This window comes from Zingiber officinale, chromosome 9B, assembly GCF_018446385.1.
Source record: "Zingiber officinale cultivar Zhangliang chromosome 9B, Zo_v1.1, whole genome shotgun sequence".
Taxonomy (NCBI): domain Eukaryota; kingdom Viridiplantae; phylum Streptophyta; class Magnoliopsida; order Zingiberales; family Zingiberaceae; genus Zingiber; species Zingiber officinale.
The window spans coordinates 56,621,639-56,639,923 of record NC_056003.1 but is presented as its reverse complement, the minus strand read 5'-3'; the positions used below and the strand labels follow the sequence as shown (position 1 = coordinate 56,639,923).

General features: G+C 35.0%; 1 protein-coding gene across 1 annotated transcript; it reads left to right on the top strand.

Annotated features, from left to right (window-relative positions):
- Positions 1 to 560: 560 nt before the first annotated feature.
- LOC122022541 (RNA polymerase II C-terminal domain phosphatase-like 1) lies at positions 561 to 17,364 on the top strand. The gene is made up of 18 exons (XM_042580571.1): positions 561 to 812; positions 910 to 1,341; positions 3,129 to 3,605; positions 3,831 to 4,041; positions 4,234 to 4,391; positions 4,476 to 4,546; positions 4,642 to 4,747; positions 4,831 to 4,914; positions 5,006 to 5,572; positions 5,651 to 5,711; positions 12,372 to 12,505; positions 12,622 to 12,675; positions 13,204 to 13,300; positions 13,699 to 13,922; positions 14,004 to 14,090; positions 14,939 to 15,004; positions 15,724 to 15,797; positions 16,628 to 17,364. Exons 2-18 carry the CDS (start codon positions 1,084 to 1,086, stop codon positions 16,734 to 16,736), a joined length of 2,838 nt encoding a protein of 945 aa, XP_042436505.1. The 5' UTR covers positions 561 to 812; positions 910 to 1,083; the 3' UTR covers positions 16,737 to 17,364.
- Positions 17,365 to 18,285: the final 921 nt, after the last annotated feature.

The window sequence follows — 18,285 nt, the reverse complement described above, 5'->3', positions numbered from 1 at the left end:
ACAAAATGTTTCAATGAAAAAAAAATTAATAGGAAAAAAATAAAGGAAGAGAATCATCAAAGAGTCATGTACAAGGGTGACCTTGTGCGCTCGAGCGAGGCAACCTCGCGTGAGTGGGGCTGGCGACAACGAATGCACGATGTTGTCATATGTGCAAGGTTGATCTAATCAAAGTTATGTTTGAGAAATTTGACTAACATAGTAGTTGAAAGGGTGAAAAGGTGCTTTCCATCCAATTTGGATCTGAATTCGTAAATTCATGTGGCCATTTAGTAAACAAAAGAAACAAAAATCATTCGTCAAGTAAACAAGGGGAAGTTTCCCATTGGAAAATCTTTCCATGATTTTTTTTTTCATCCGTTTAAGTAAACAGAGCATAAAGTTTTTCAGCCATTTTTAATGTGTGTTATCATTTACAAATAATATATCAGGAAAATTACAAAGTGGGACACGTCACCCCTAAACTTGATAAAGACATATTCAGCAATAATTAATTAATTAATTTATTTATTTACACCGTTTAATTAATGGTATTTGGTTTTCCCTTTAAAGCGATCGCTTTCGTTCGTCACGCTCTCTATCCATCGATCTAGAGCTAGGGTTTCAGATTCCCCATCGGTGGCTCCAACGAGTCACGAAAAGAGACGGGGAAGAACACCCAGAAACCCTCGAATCGCCTCCCTCGCCAAAACCAACCATAAATTTCTGATCCCGAACGGCGGAGCTATTAAACCCCTCTTCTTGTAATGAATCCGAGCACCGGCGTGAACATCGCCCCTCTCTCCTGCAGGACAGATTAAAGAAAACCTTTCGTAAGAACAGATCTAACCTCTGAGAAACTCGAATTACAGATTTGCACCACTTGACAGATGAACTCGGACCTCAGAAAGTTTTGATCTTTTCTTACAGGAGTGAAGATCTGAACTAAGTTTCCTTTTTTTTGGCTGCTGAAAGATCCATGACTCACTTTTTTCTCTATTTCGAATCCCGATACTGTTTGCTGAACCATCAGGCCTAGATCTGTTGATCTTGTTGACGAAATTTTCGTTTTGACCATCAAATTCTCATCTTGATTCAGTAAAAATGGTTAAATCGGCTGTTTACTACGAAAATTCTTTCCTTGGGGAAGCGGAAATCATTCCCCAGAACTCGAACACTGGTTCATGGATCAGGGAGATCCGGATCTCCCATCTGTCCCCTCCCAGCGAACGATGTCTGCCTCTCGCCATTCTGCACACTGTCGCTTCTGGTGGCGTCTGCTTCAAGATGGAGTCGAAGTTGCCACTGTCTAACGATTCGCCGTTGCTCTCTTTGCATGCCAGTCTTGCCACTGAGAATAAGGTAATATTCCCCAAATGGAAAAATAAAGAACACATTAAAATGTTTCTATGGCAACTGCAGGATGATTAAGAGTGAATCACGCCAGAATCACTTCTCCAAAATATTACACATATGAACTTGTTACTTCCTGTTCATGCTTTTGGGGGAGGGAATATGCTGCTGAATTCACTTTTCATGGCCTGATTAGACTCTGGCTGAATAAAATGTTGTTCTAGTAAAACTTTATTGGATTGGATTATTTCAATGAAATAATGAGATATGATAATGAAACGAAAAATTGTATCATGATTTTATTTAGTTTCTGTTTCTAAACTGGGGAAAAGGAAGAGTTTCAAAAGAAAAGTTTACTAATAATCACTTAAGTTCATTGTTTGATCTGTCAGGTGCTTTGTTAATTGTCTAATAGTTGCAACCAATTTTGTCTTATGTTTTGCCACAAGTTTGAAAAATCAAGTCCATTAGTTACTATAGTTAAAGGCTATCTTTATTTTGAAAAGTTATCATCTTTTTTAAATTCTTTTCTATTTGTTGTATGCACACTTTAAGGAGCTTTGCATGTCATTGATAAACATGAACCAATCATATATATGCTATGAGATTTAGGCATTTGTTGCTAGCATGTATCTAGAATTTTGTACATTTAACTTAAATGAGATATAAAATTTATTAGTTGTATGTAAAAGTGAAGATATAATAGCTGCTAGAGAAATTCGATCGTATTCGCTGCAACTCTCTGTTCAGAATTTCTATTCTATCTAGTTTTTACCCCCTTTGAGAGGCTATCTTGAGCAATTATCATACAACTGCTTAGACCGGGTAAATCTTGCTAATGTTTATACTTCATTTCATATTAACTTTAACCTTCTTAAAAGTAGGAGGTATTGATTTAGTTTATGCCTTCCTTGGTTGTGAATTTCCTTTTATACCTATTGGATGTATATATTGTCTTGTATTAAAATTTGAAGCATGAGACAACTTGAACATACGAAGTGGATAAATTTCTCATGGTTGTGTAAACCCGAATTATGACAAGTGGTGGTTATTCAGTGAAAGCATTCTTAAATTTGATTAAAACAATGAAAAAAAAATTAAATGATAGCATTGATTTGATTGATTTGAGTTTTGTAGATCTTCATTGTCAATTGAAGATTGTCCTTGATATAGATTAAACAGTTCAAGAGATTGTTTAAAATTATTTTTTATTTCCTTATCTTGCCTAAGGCAATAATTTGTTAAAATTTGCAATCTCATCAACTTCTTCTCGCTGTATACTCCATGTGAATAAATCCATGTTATTTTTTGCTACATATAAAAGGTTATACATAAAAAGCTATATTTTGGAAATATATTTTCATATATCTTTCCTTGATTTCAAAACCCTATATTGTTTGTTCTTCCGCCAATGCAGAAAAACAAAAGTACTGGCCTAGATGGCTGCAAATTTTACTCTTAGATTTGTGTAGAAACCTGTTGCTTTCCAAAGTAAACTTCATATGTAAGCAAGGTCTTTTTGAATGTACGTATCCTTATTCAGACTTCATATTGCTTACATAACATGTTAATATGTTTTATGGCAGTTATGCTGAAAAACTATGAAACATTACTTGTTTGTGCTTTCATTATTTTGATCAATAGACATTTAGAGACTAGCTTAATTTTCCATGTCACGCTTATGATTAATGCTTGTGAGGAGAGTAGAGGAAGACCTAAGAGACTATTCAAATTAATCAATAATGTTTACATTGCAATATTTCATATTCATTTATTCTGTGTTTTTGTCCTTGTAGACTGCTGTTGTTCCAATTGGTGAAGCAGAGTTGCACCTGGTGGCTATGGCTTCAAAAAAAAATCCTATGCCAATACCCTATTTTTGGGGATTTATTCTTCCATCAGGATTGTATGATTCTTCTCTTACAATGTTGAACCTAAGGTGCCTTGGTATTGTGTTTGATCTTGACGAAACACTTTTAGTTGCTAATACAATGCGCTCATTTGAGGATCGAATTGATGCACTTCAACGAAAAATAAACAATGAGACAGATCCTCAGCGTATTGCTGGCATGGTAACTGAGATCCAACGTTACCAGGAAGACAAATCTATCTTGAAACAATATGCAGAAAATGATCAGGTTGCTGAGAATGGAAAGATTCATAAGGTTCAAGCGGAGATGGTTCCCCCACTGTCTGATAGTCATCAATTGATTACACGACCAGTAATAAGATTACAAGAGAAAAACATTATCCTCACACGTGTAAATCCATCGGTATGTTTCTTATACTGCCATTGAAATCCAATTGCGCGTTCTTTACTTTAGCCCTTTCCTGACTTGAAACATTTATATAAATGATAGTAGTTAAACATGATTCATAAGCACCATTTATGCTTTGGAATGAAATCATTGTATCATTTTATTTTAAAGTCTCCTACATTCTCTGCATCAATTATATCAGTTTGATTTAAGAGCACAAATTTGCCTATTTTATTTTAGATAAGAGATACAAGTGTTCTTGTACGGTTGAGGCCTGCTTGGGAAGATCTTAGGAGCTATCTAACAGCAAAGGGTCGCAAGCGCTTTGAGGTCTATGTGTGTACAATGGCTGAACGAGATTATGCTTTGGAAATGTGGAGGCTTTTGGATCCAGAGTCTAATTTGATCAGCTCATCAAAACTCCTTGACCGCATAGTTTGTGTGAAGTCAGGTATGCTACACACATCTTGCTAGTGTATAATACATGCTTTATTATTTTAGTATGCTATCATCTGCAATCTCCTCTACAAACAATACCTGTCAAACAACTGTTTAGGGTTCTCAGCATGTATCTGTTATTTTTCTCTGTTCCCAAGGCCTAGTATGATCGATGTATTGATGTTATTTGCTTATCTTACCATAGGCTCAAGAAAGTCACTGCTTAATGTATTCCATGATGGTATATGCCATCCAAAGATGGCACTTGTAATTGATGATCGTCTGAAAGTATGGGATGAAAAAGATCAACCACGTGTTCATGTTGTTCCTGCTTTTGCCCCATATTATGCTCCTCAAGCAGAGGTATGGCGAATCCCTTATGACTAGGTGGTTTTATAAATTGTAACATCTTTTTTATGAATTAATAAGTGATTCAACCTTTCATAGACAAATATCACCATCCCAGTTTTGTGTGTTGCAAGAAATGTTGCATGTAATGTTAGAGGAGGCTTTTTCAAGTAAGTTCACTAAGTTGATCTTGTTATGCTTCCAGCTATTATACTATTTGTTCCTTCATTTATTATTTGACACGACAAGTCCTTATTTTTCTTAGGGAATTTGATGAGGGTATACTACCACGGATAGGTGAAACAACATATGAAGATGAAATGAGAGATTTTCCAGTGGCTCCAGATGTGGGCAACTTCTTGATATCCGAGGTAAACCCGGTTATGAATTTGCAATGTCAAGACTCATATTTCCTTTTTTCACTTGTATTTTAGTTTTTCTTCCTCTGGTTTAGGATGATTGTTCAACATTAAATATAAACAAAGACCAGCTAGGCTATGATGGTACAGTGGACACTGAGGCTGAGAGGAAATTGAAGGTTTCTTTTTTTTTCTCTTTTAGTTTTGAACTTCTAGTATTTCATACACAAAGGATGTTATTGTTATGTTGTCAGCTTGAATATTTTTCAGGAAGCAAGTTGCAGCCTTCAAGTTATTCAACCAGTGGTTACTAACTTTGTGCCAATGCCAGTATCTTCTATACCACATGTACTTCCTACATTTGGCACCACTTCTTTGGGAGCTATGCAAATGATGGTGCCTTTACCAAATAATCAAGTTGCGCAGCCTGTTACAGTAGGTAGGCCTGTAGGTCAATTAACTTTTCCAGAAGCTAGCTTCCAAGGTTCTCCTGCCAGAGAAGAGGGTGAAGTTCCTGAATCCGAATTAGATCCAGACACAAGGAGAAGGCTTCTTATATTGCAACATGGTCAAGACACAAGAGAACCGACAACTACATTTCCCTTGAGCCCCCCACTTAATGTCTCAATTCCTTCTGCGCATCCACAAGGAAATTGGTTTCCATTAGAGGAAGAGATTAATCCAAGGCAACAAAGAAGGGCGGCTAAAGAATTTAGCAGAGACTCAGATCCTGCAAGATATAGGAAGCGATTTAGGCATCCATCTTTCATGCAAGGAGGAGAGAGCTCTGTTCCTTCAGATAGAGTTCTTCCTGAAACTAGAAGGTTTCCCATGCAGGTAGTGTGGTCTTGACCTGGCAAAAGTTTTGTTGACTGTACAATTCAGTCATTCATATTTACTGCTTTGATGACTCAGTTGAACAATGGGGGCAAGCGTGTGCGCTCAAATAACTCACCAAGCTTTAATTCCTTCCAAGGTATTGTACTTGTTTGAAGATTGCATTGTTAGTTCTCTGATTCATGAAATACTTGTTATATTTTGACAAATGATTTGATGCTACTACTGCACTTTTAGTTTCAAATGCTCTTCTTGTTGCAACTTCTGTTGATTTATCTTTCAGATAGCTTTCTACCTGTCGCAACTTTCTACTTAGAGTTAATTATCCATGCGTAAGAGTTAAGGGTATATATTTGGACATACAAGGTTGTCTAATTTAAATAAAAAAAAATTAATTTTAAGAATGTATTGCTTCTTGTTATGCCTATCTGTTCTCATTTAATAATTTTTTTTACCATTTTTTGTATTTGCTTTTGAAATTACTGTATCGTTGTCATGCCTATCTATGGACCAATATGCGAGTATTAGTTGTTAGATTTGAATTTTGCTTCATGAATACTGATTTGTCTTTCCCTCCAAATAATTTTGAAGGAAAAAAGCAGGACCTTATTAGTTGGAGCAACATAGAAACCCCTAAAACGTGATTATGTAAATGTATATTTTGAAAGTGTTCACAACCATAGTCAAAGTTGAATTTGTTTATGTCAATGTTGCAGCAGATTTGCCTTTTTTTAATCATATATTAACAAGTATTTTCTTGCACTCAGTGTCTTGTGTAGTCCTTTTCTTATAGTAACATGTGATGGTAGATTGATTGAGCATTGATCTATGTTGTGAGATAGGATCTATGTAGCCAAACTCAATTAGTATGGCTTGTTGTTGTATAGCTTGGATAGTTGAGTTCAAAGGAAGGGTAGTGATAGATGTAGGACTGACATTAAAAGGAAAATGCTGTAACCTTAAGCCTCATAGCCACTTAGGTTTTTCATGTATCCTCTACCTTTAATTATTTTTGAGACAATACATCGAAACAGTTTTTTTTTTCTCAACACAGTGAGTTAGTCATCTCCCATTGCTCGATACCTTCTCTTGGAGGGGCAGCTTGTGCTGTCCAGTCCATTTTGGAAGCACAGGCTAGGCCCAAGTTGGTGGACATTTTGAGGTTTGGATGTGGAAGCATGATTTCAGATCTTTGTTGAGGTGGACCCAGGTTGTTACCCTGATGCTTATTTGGGCACATGGATTTGAAAGCTAAACATGCTAAGTGATGCAAGCATGTCTCTCTCATGCCAATTGCTAAGTCCTGATGGGGATGCAGGGATTTTTACTTCAAATGGGGTTTGCAGGCTGGGCTTTTGGGCCGCTCGCCGCGAGGCTGGTGTGAAACTTCCGTGGGGCCTCGCTGGTCGTCTTAGCTTCAGTGTTAGCTGGTTCATCATTTTTTCAAGTCCCGGTGGGGATACATTTTATATGGCATTTAGTTCACCAAACAGGCTAGTCTAGTCCTTTTTTGTGGATGCGCCTATTATACCAGTCAGGATTATGCCCTTTTCTTTTATGTATTATTTTGTGTGTTCCTTGCCTAACATGCATATTCATTCGTCTCTATCAAAACAATGTCTTGCTTTAATTTCTGTTAATTGATTGAGCAATTTTTCTTCCACATGAGTGGTGATAGACATCATAGAAATCCATTTGCTGGAAATACATTAAACCACTTATCCCAAAAGCTTAGATTAGTGAATAGTCAATCAGACTTTAGCATGGTATCAAAGCAGGAGGTGACGGTTTGAAAACCAATCATGCATGAAGACAAAGTTCTTTAGCATGGTATTAAAGCAGGAGGTTAGGGTTTGAATAGCACCCATACATGAAGCGAAGTGCTGACAATATAAGTATATATATTGGTCCATTTCTAATGGAACACAAAAGCATCTTCCTGTCAAAAATTTACAGTCTTGACTCATCAATTACGAAAATATCGTAAAGTGAAAGATAATCAATTTCATAGAAATCCATTTGCTGGAAATACATTAAACCACTTATCCCAAAAGCTTAGATTAGTGAATAGTCAATCAGACTTTAGCATGGTATCAAAGCAGGAGGCGAGGGTTTGAAAACCAATCATGCATGAGGACAAAGTTCTTTAGCATGGTATCAGGAGGTTAGGGTTTGAACAGTACCCATACATGAAGCGAAGTGCTGACAATATAAGTATATATATTGGTCCATTTCTAATGGAACACAAAAGCATCTTCCTGTCAAAAATTTACAGTCTTGACTCATCAATTAAGAAAATATTGTAAAGTGAAAGATAATCAATTTCATGGGATTTTAACCTCTTTTAAGTGATTACAAGACCATTTTTTTTATTAAAACAATGACCAAATCTCTAACAAATCTCTCTCTTTTTAATTTAAAAAAATTTAAACATCTAATATTAAACCTCATTAAAATTCTAAAAAAACTAAAACCTAAAATTTAGAGGAAACCCTAGTTTTTTCTCCTTGAGCAAGGAGAATTTGACTCCATGTAAATTGTTGGCTTTGTCTTTGATTGTTTTTTCAAAGAATTAACAATGATTGTCTCACAAAGTTTGCTAAGCATTATTTTATATTTATACTTTCTTGGGTTACCTCTCCAATGCATGAGAAACTAATAGATCTTCATCTTTGCTTTGCTTCTTTCTTTTTGGTCATCTCTTCTAATGAGTCAGGAAACACTACCTCTCTTCTAAAGTTAGAGATATTATTTGTAGCTCCCTTGTGACAAAGTCAATTTGTAAAGATGGAGGCTTGAATGTTGCTCAATAATTTAACATACTCTAGTTTGAAAATTGACTAACGTTTAAATAAGTTGTTAAATTAAATAAACATACAATAGAATCAACTATTCTACAGTAATAATAATAATGAAAGCTAATGCATTGGTAGAACTTAAGGGAATTTTAAGCGTAATGAATAAGCATATCCTAAAACATATATTTGTTAATAATTATTACTTAACTCAGTACTTTTCCTAATAGTGACATGAGTTTTCTATTGGACCAATAAGACTGTTTGGTTTAGAATTTTCTTTTAGTTTCTATAAAATAGTTTATGGACAAAATAAAATATTTAAATTAAATTATCCCTCATAAACTTTTTTCTGAGAAAATCAATTTACAAATTGATATAAATTTTTTACTTGTAAATTATTTTCTAGGAATTGAGTATATAAATTGATTTTTTTTTTCTAAACCAAACAAAACCCATAACTTTTAGTTTGGTAGATAGAAGTAGACAAAGGAACCAAATTAATATGATGACAAGATTTTAATTAAAAGTTAATATAAATGTAGATGTGAATTATTCATAGAGATTCTATTTTTTATTCCTACTTTGGTATTTTATTCTTTTAATTTAATGTATTGTTCTGAAGGCAATGTCATAATTGTGGGCCTAAACTATGGTCAATAGCATGTGGAAAGTTTCTTAAATATGTTTAATTGTTTGAGGTGTTTGATGATAGTTGGATCGAAGAAGTAATGTTACTCGATTATTATCAAACTGATTGCAATCTTTTTGTCCGTCTTTTTGTTAGTAAGGATTCCAATAGAGCCTTCTAGATCAGAATCATTTAAGTAAATCTATAAGTAGCAATTCAATTATTTTCATCAAGTCCATGTGAAAACCAAAGATCTTGAGCAACCAATCCAGTAAAACAATTCAATAGATAAAAAGGTATTGTTAATTTCTTCATGCTTGCCTAAGTTTGAAATACCATTTGTACAAATAAGAATCCCCTTCTTTACATGATTTCTCTTTTGGAGTCTCAAGTAAAGGATAATAAGGGACTCTAGAAGGTTTATATGAATGATCTTTGAAAGAATCTTTAGAAAGACTATGGGAAGGATAATTAGATCTTTAGAAGACTCATTGTCTATGATTTTTGGGGCATTTTAGGAGGCTTAAGATGGGGATTATTAATAGGCTCTTGAGAACATTAGTATAAAGGATTATAGAGCTTTCATTTGGCAAATTGGGTAAAGGGTCACTAGGGGTGTCTTGGGAAGACTTGAGAAAAGGATTGCCAAAGGGATCTTTAGGTGTTAAGATAAAAAGATCATTAATCTGATGATAGGTGTCATTCATTGGGATTAAGGTTTTGATAGCATATTGAGCAGTGCTTACTGATAGTCAGTTGTTAGCGTATCTTTTTTGTCTAAGTGTGGAGGTTCGATTAATGATCTTTCCCTTTCTAAAGGGAAAAATTAATGAGAGGTTCTTTGAGTATTATAATTGTTTTTTTAACCTTTTAAGTGTGTTTTTTTTCATTCAAGTGATTTATTTTTTTTACAGTCAAGACATATGGAGAAGAGGAGAGTGATTTATTTTAAAATCAATACATTTGGGGAGTTCTTCCAAGTCAAATCATTAGGGAGATCTTCTAAGATTTTAGTGTCATTGGGGTGTGCATCTTTAAGGTCAAGTCATCAAAGGAATCTTCTATCGTTAGGTCATTAACAGTGTCCTTTAATGTGAAATATATGATGAAGTCAATAACGGTGTTTATAAGGTTTCAATTATAGGATCATGAATTTTAGTTTGGGTGGAAGCTTTGGATGTTGTTACCTTTTAATAATTACTTCACTATCAAGATTGGCATTGTGTGTTTTTGATTCGTGATGTTAGATGTTTAATAATCTCTCTAAAATGTTCTTATGATCAAGATTATATTCAATTCTTTTGGCTTTCTAATTGAGATCCTCTACTGAAGTAAATGAAAATAAGTTGCATTCCTTTATATTTCTAGTCTAAATCCATTAATGAATTTAACAGTCAAACTAAGTAAAACAAGGTTCTTTTGTAATATCACAATGACTACATAAATTTATAAATTGTAATAGGTATTTTGCTGCACTTAAGTATGATCTTTGTATCTTTATAAATTCATTATATAGTTGATCATCAAAGTACAGAGGAATTTATCCTTCTTTAAGTTCACGTTTCATTTTCGAACCAATGTTTGATGGCTTCTTGTCCTTACCGATCGCTAATGGCCTAGCACATTGCCAATATTTTCTAATGGATCCAGTAGTCTGAATTGAGTGAATAATACTCGTTCAATTGAGGTCATGCATTGATAGTAATACGAAGTCTTATTTCAATTAACTAATCAAGTGAAAATGGCTTTTGTTCTAATATGTCTAGGCTTATAACAATTATTATTTTTAGTAATGTGATTTGAATTTTCTTTGCACATAAGATGAAGTGATAGTGGGTAGGATTTCTAGAATCCATGCAGCTATATGTGCATAAAGGGTGGTATTCCTCAAAGTTACTTTGATGGTCCATTAAATATATAAAATTAAACTATTAACTTAATAAATAAAACAATTCGCAGATAGAAAGAAATTATATCGAGTCTGCAAACAAACGTAATGTTGAAGATGTCACAATATTTTTTAGTCTCCATCAATAGATCCCATACAACAATTCCGGTAAAGAAGGCCCTCAACTTTTTTTTCCCTACATATTTCTTTTTTTAAAAACAATCGAATTGGATTAACTCAATTTTGAACTGGATATCTAACTTTTATCCATCCTAGACATGATGTGTACGATACTTGCCTCTATTATGATTGCATCATGAGATTGCTTGAGCAGAAGGATGGGCTAGAGGTGCTTAACTTTGGTTTGGTGGGGATGACAAAGTGAGTCATAGTGTGGTCGGGTGATGAGATCACTACTACAAAGGCCACCAACCTGAGCAATTGCAAGATTGTGGGTGGGTGAATGGTAATTGTGGAAATTGTGTGCTGGTGAGGAAGCTTTGTGCAGGTTGAATAACATCAAAGATGGGGCTTTCAAAGTTTTGAATAGCAGACCTTCCACTGTTACAGGCGATGCATGCAATGGCCTCATCACACGGTTGAGTGGTTCTATAACTGGATTGTGTGCCCATCAAGAAAACTCACTGTGAGAGCATGTGTATTTACTGACACTGGTTGGTTGTAGGCTGTTAGTGGACAGTGAAGCATGTGGGCAACAAGTGTTTTTGCTGATTGGTAGTGCTAGAAGAAAGTCACGACGAGGTTGGGGCGACCATGTGACAAGAAATATCTTTTTGCATAGGTGTTGAGGGCTTAATGAATGAGTTGGTAGCATTGGAGAGTTGAAAGGCAAAGGTGTAAAAATGAAGGGGGTGAAAGAATGAGATTCAAGGAAAAGTATTGAACCCAAAATAAATTTTGCTCTAACACTACTTAATGCAGCACAAGTAAATCATACCTCCAAAAACTCTTTAACTTTCGACTCAACAAAAAGGAAGATATTATGAAAATGAAAAATGCTCAATTTTATAAGATCTTAACCCCTTTTATCAAGTGACCATAATACTAATTCTTTGTAAAATATTATCCTAGCTTATTCCAACAAATCTCTAGTATTTTTTGAATCTAATCATCTTTTAACATTTAAAACAACTATTAAAACTCAACATTTAAACAATTGTTAAAACTCAATTAAATTACAGAAGTTTAAAACAAAATTCTAAAGGAAATTCCTAAAATTTGTCCCCAAATTTTAGACTTTGTTACTCTCCTAGTAGATCAAAACTTTTAGGATAAGTGGTTATCCAATGAACTTTATCATAGCTCTTGTTGTTTTTGTAGCTGAAATTGTTTGACTGTCAAAGTTTGCTCTGCTTCCCAAAGATCATTTTGTTTGTGGTATGTTTCTGTATGATAACCAAGTTGGTGAGATTCTTCTTGGAATTAATTGGCCATGCTGTGTTAATCAAACTTGCAATATTGAAGGTGAGGAGATGCCGGTGGGACAAAATACTTCAAGTCACAAGGATGCCCAATTTGAGCATAGACAAGCTACCATAGAGCAACCAGAATCTCCTGCTAGAGTTTTACAAGAAATAGCAACAAAATGTGGAAATAAGGTATTTCTGAATGACTTAAGTACCTTCTTATTTTAATATTCAATGTGTTGAAAAGAAGATATTGTAATGGTAAATTTTGATATCAATGTTAACTATTCTTTCCCTAATTTGTCTAGATGGAGTTTCGGACCACCCTTTGTGATACGACAGAACTGCAGTTCGCTATTGAGGTATTGAGAATGTGGTCAACAATGTTGTTTTTGATATCCAAATGCCTCTTTTCTTTACATTCATATCCTCTTGCACTAATTCCATTTGGGTAAGCATGATCCACATGAAGATTCAGGATATCTATTTTGGTGCTCTTTTATCTTCTAGTAGGGGCAAGTTGTTCCATTTGATTTTTTATCATGCATTTGTTAGCATGATTCCTACCTGAAGATTTAGGAAATTGATTTTGGTAATATTATCATCTTCTAGTAGGGGTATTGTTCCATATAATTTTGCCTCTATTAGGCCTTGGTTTTATCTCTTTTAGGATACAGTTTGGCTTCACATGTGAATTATTGATGGCAGTTGATATGTACAACCACCAATGGTAGCCTAAGATCAATGTCGCCATTGTTGCCAATATGGTTGAAGAGAGAAAATTGATTTTGTATAATATGCATTTATGACTGAAGGATTTTATTGATGATTCTTTGTTTTTTTCCTAAATATCTCGAGATGGTAATAATTTGTGTTAATTTTCTTTCCAGGTTTGGTTTGTTGGGGAAAAGTTAGGCGATGCGGTTGGAAAAACAAGGAAGGAAGCTCTACATCGAGCTGCTGAGATATCCCTTAGACATTTGGCTGGTACATCTTTTGCCACAGTAGCTATATTGCTATTATTAAAATCAAACTTAGAGTTAATAAACAAGGGCATTCAATTTCCTTATTTCTTTCCAGATCATAATACCTTCAAATCCAAATAGATATATCTATCAGTATCTGTTGTTTCCTTTTTGTTCCCTTTTCATGAAGCCGCCCTTTTTTTAGAGTGAATTTTATTAGCCTTTTGAAATTCTATTTGTTAATGCAATTTCCTTTTTTTTTGATTTATTCTCTAACCTATGCCCTGTAAGAAGTTGGTTAAGTCACACAAATTGTTTCTGAAATTATTTACACTTCTTTTCTATTTTACTCTTTTGTAGTTTTCATATGTTAAAGAATTCTTTATGTGCATGTAATGACATCAGTATTTTTTGTTCCAGAGAAATACTTGTCGACTGGCACTAATATTGCCCAAGGAGATATATATAAATTCTCTGAAAGCAAAGAAAATGGTGTTATAAATGATTCAGGTTCTTTTGGCTTTCTGTCGTGCCCCAGAAATGATGTTGTGCCAGTAGAAAGTACTTCAGAAGATTCTCGTACGATGGATCAGAGATCACTGGGTACACAACGACCATCTTTTGTCACTTCACTAAAAGAACTAGTATGTATCACCACTTTTGATGGTATTTCTCTGCATATTCCAGTATTTCCTCTCATATATTTCATTGATCTTTTTGTTCAGTGTGTTATGGAAGGTTTTAGCCTTGTTTTTAAAGATGAATCTCTACCTTCAAATGGTGCTGTTAATAAAGGGGAAGTCTCGGCACAGGTGATTCTCCAACCTTTAACTTCATACTTTATATGCTAGTCTGAGGTAAATAAGTAATGGATTAATTATTCACCTGCATTGTCATTATGACTACCATCTTATGTCAACTGCAAATCACATAGTAAATACACTTTATCTCTGTTCATTATCTTTATCCCTTCTATCCCTCTTCACTTTTTTTTGTGGTTCGATGAGGGCTAGAAGATAAGGTGAGACTGACTTTCTTACTGACTTGTTTCTTCGGATATCTTTCCGAAAGTTATGTTCTGGCTGGTTTCCCCCTGGTGTTCTGGCTGCTATTTGGGAAATTTCTAGAAAATAATTTTATGAACATGAAATTAAGTCAGATCTGCTGCATATCATTTCTGAGGTTGTAGTATTGGCAAGGTATAAGTGGGAATGTGAACCATTTTATTTGTCCGAGGCTATTAAATTTATGACATTTTCTGAATCTATACTCTTCTAATCGTTATGGTTTTGGGATACATCCTTTACGAGTCCATGCATTAAATTGTTATTATGGGATTGACCAAAATGATTCTTTTTATGGGTCTTGGTAGCTAGGAAGAACGATATCTATCAGATCTGTGTGAACTATCTGGGCCATTTTGTTACTAACTGTGACCTGTGTGATAGAGTGGACCCAAATCTTCAGGGTACACAGTAAACGATGTTTTTATTGTAAACTTTGGTTTCTGTGTGAACTATCGGGCCATTTTATTGCATAACTTGAAGGGTGACATTTATTTTCAAAATCTTCTTCAATCACGATTTATAGACAATTTTCTAAAGGTTTGTGTGTTTGTGAAACAAGCGTGTTTGAGTTCAAATGTGATTACTTGTTTCAGGTAGAAATAGCTGGTCAGATATTGGGAAGAGGAGTTGGAACAACCTGGCATGAAGCTAAGATCCAGGTATTATACTTGCTTTTTCTTCATCTCATGCATTGTGATATAAAGACAGTAACGTCACATAGGATGAAACCGCACAACTTGATGATATTGCTGAGGTGGAAATATTACTGCAAAATCCTAACACACATTCTTGGATAACAGTTTCTTGTTCTTCCAAGGATCAATTGGTTCAATTCTTCATTTCTTCAGCATTTAACGTGCTATTAGCTTAATGACAACGAGTGCCTGCTTATAACTACTGTTGTTTACCAGTACATCTAAGAAAATTTAAGTTATTTACATAATTAGACAGAGTTGATGATTTTATCAGGGTTCAATTTTTTTTTGGTCGAGTCTGATTAAACATAATCCTGATGGCTAACCTTCTATTAGTTGGTAGCATTTGACCTGTCTAGTTCTTGTTCAACTAATTGTATAGATAAAACTAGTCTCTTGTTTAAGCACTCAACCTTGTCACTCTAATCATGTCTAGGCCATGTGGGATTAGTTTCAGTATGTATATGGATAACATACTTAATACCCTTTTAAGTTGCTGATATGGACTGGTGAGTTGGGGATAAGGTCTCCTATCATAACCATGGAAGATTTACCTCTTGGTATGTATTAATAGGACTAATTTGCTAGTATAGGCAGGTGTTTGCATGAGATAATACTCTAGTTTTTTTTTTTCATTACTGTACATTTGTGTTTCCGATCTTATGATTGCATCTTTCCTACAGGCCGCTGAGGAAGCCCTTGGTATGTTGAAGTCCATGCTTGGTCAATTTACTCGTAAATTATCTAGTTCACCAAGGTGAGAAATAATATTTTATGTTGGTGTTTCTAGATTTGTTTTTTTTTAAACTTTAGTTATTGAAAATTTTAATAAGATATTAGGGTTGGGTTTATTTCATATTGGGTTCCCAAAAACGATGCTAACTCATTTGCACCTATCTCCAGCAAAGGAAGGTGGCGATAGAGTTACAACCTTAGTGGGACAAGGCTAATTGAAGCAGCCTTTTTTTATGCTAGGGGAAGGTGGTGCTGCAACTCCTAGGTGGGCTTGTCCAGTATAGGCATAGTTGTTGCCATTGATGCAATTCGTTGGTCCAGTCTTATCTCATAGTAGGGTAGATAGTATGCCTCGGCTGTCATTGGCAAGTGGTTATAGCAACCAGCGACTTTCTTAATCCTAGTATGGGCGAAGGGAGACAAACAGTGTTCAAATAGATGCCTCAATAGGTGCTTCAATTGTGATTGTTGTTGATTGAAAGTGTAGTCTAAGGCTCGATATGGCGATTCTACATAAGCAATGAGATGATGAGCAGTGCAGGGGAGGGGGATAATTAGGACTTGTTAGAGGAAGGACAGTTCGGTGAAGCTTCTTCCATCAATGCGGGGTTTTAGAGGAAGGTCTATTGTCTTAACAACTTTACCGTTGCGTTAAGGCTCTCCATGTATAACAATATAATGTTCAAATATATTAAATATTATATCAAGTATGCTTAAACTTGAAAAAACAAAGTTCTGCAAAATAAAGGCTCTATTGCTAGTAATTGTTCTTTCCTTTTTTTTTAGTGACAAGGCCATATTTTCAACTATTAGCTTCCTCACCCTTTTTCTTTTATTTCATTGTGATGTTAGGTCGCTATCTACAGCTCTGCAGAGGCGCTTCAGGCCGGAGTTTTCTCGGTCATTTCAGCAACTTCCATCTTTTGGAAGATATTCTAAAAATGGAACTTCTGTACCATGACTAAACTACATCGTCGGTGATTTCATAGCCTATCCGCTGTAGGAAGCTTGCTTCGGAGGACGCATAACGAGCTGGCTCATCAAGGATACCAATAGAGCTAATTCTTGGCCATCCTGGGTGGCATACTTATCGCTAAGGACCATGTGTATGTACATCTCATTGTTGAGTGTATTTTGTCTCCCACCTTCGTATTTGGGATCGGTGCTGCTTGAATCACGGCAACAAGGTTGAAAGTGTTGTAGTATCATCCTGTCATTAACAATGTTCCCTAATGGTTGGTAGATTGCGATACGAACTACAGTTCGGGAGCATCTGAGAGATTCCCCATTTTCTGCTTTTAGGTTTATGCTTGTTTTACTTTTATTTTGAAGTTGCGTGGCATGCTCAGATAGATATGGTTTATCGACACGCCTGGTAACTGCCCTTGTGTGGCTCCCTGAATGTGTTCGAGGATTATGAAGAGTTAGCCAGAATCGTTATGGAGTTTGAATCGAGTTTGATCGATTGAGAGTTGATGGAAGTTTTATAGTATACTACTAAGAGCTGTATTTCTATGGCCTACCTATCAAGTGCTTCTGTAATCTACTTGTACCTTTGAAATGCTAATAGTTCATTCTTTTTAAATTTAGTTTTTTTTTCTTTATTGGGGTTTAAATACTTTTCAAGATTTGTTTTGTCTCATGTTTATGCATTTTTCTTTGATATATTTAGAACATTAAATTCCATAACTTCATATCCTTTTTTAATGTTAAAAAGAATACTTATTCGAATGTGTTTTTATTGTAATTGAATACATTTTAAATTAGTCGATCAATAGATATGTGCATCTAAAACTGTTATATAAATCATTAATTTTAAAATTCATATTAAGAATGTAATTTTTAACATGATAGATTATGTACTAAATTTTTGAATCTGAGAGTGAAGTCCACTCAATATTAATTAATTAAAAAAACAGAGAGAGATTTGTTATCTTAACGGTTAAGATAACAGTCTCGTTGAGTCCACTCGATATTAATAGACTACATGGTCAGCATTTTCTTTTGACGAATTAATAGTGTAGTAGTCTTTTGCTATAATTTTGTAGTAGTTATACACTCTTTTCCGATAATTTTGACAAAGTCAAAGTGATTTCAATCCAGTTCACGTAATTTTGATAAAATTAGTAACAACGTTTTATCTATAAGTATTTTGAGTATAATATTTTTGGCATGTTGACGATGCGGTGGTTGTATAAAGTTCCGTTTGCTAACTAAATTGTCTGCTTAGCTCAAGTACCGCTTTCCTCTATCTTCTGCTCGGCTTGCAAGAGACTGGATTTGCTTCTCTTGTTGGTGCTCTATCCACTGATTCTATTGCTGCTGCTTCATTGAAGTGCCTAAGACAGGCAGCTTCTTCCACCGCCGCCAGCTGACTATTACCGAAGGTATTATCTGACCGCGGCTGCTAGCTTTTCTGACCTTCTGCCCATGGAGCCTTTAGATCTGGAAGGATTGAATGGCATGAAGGAGACTGCGAAAGGCCCAGACAACTTGGTTGAGGCAAGGCT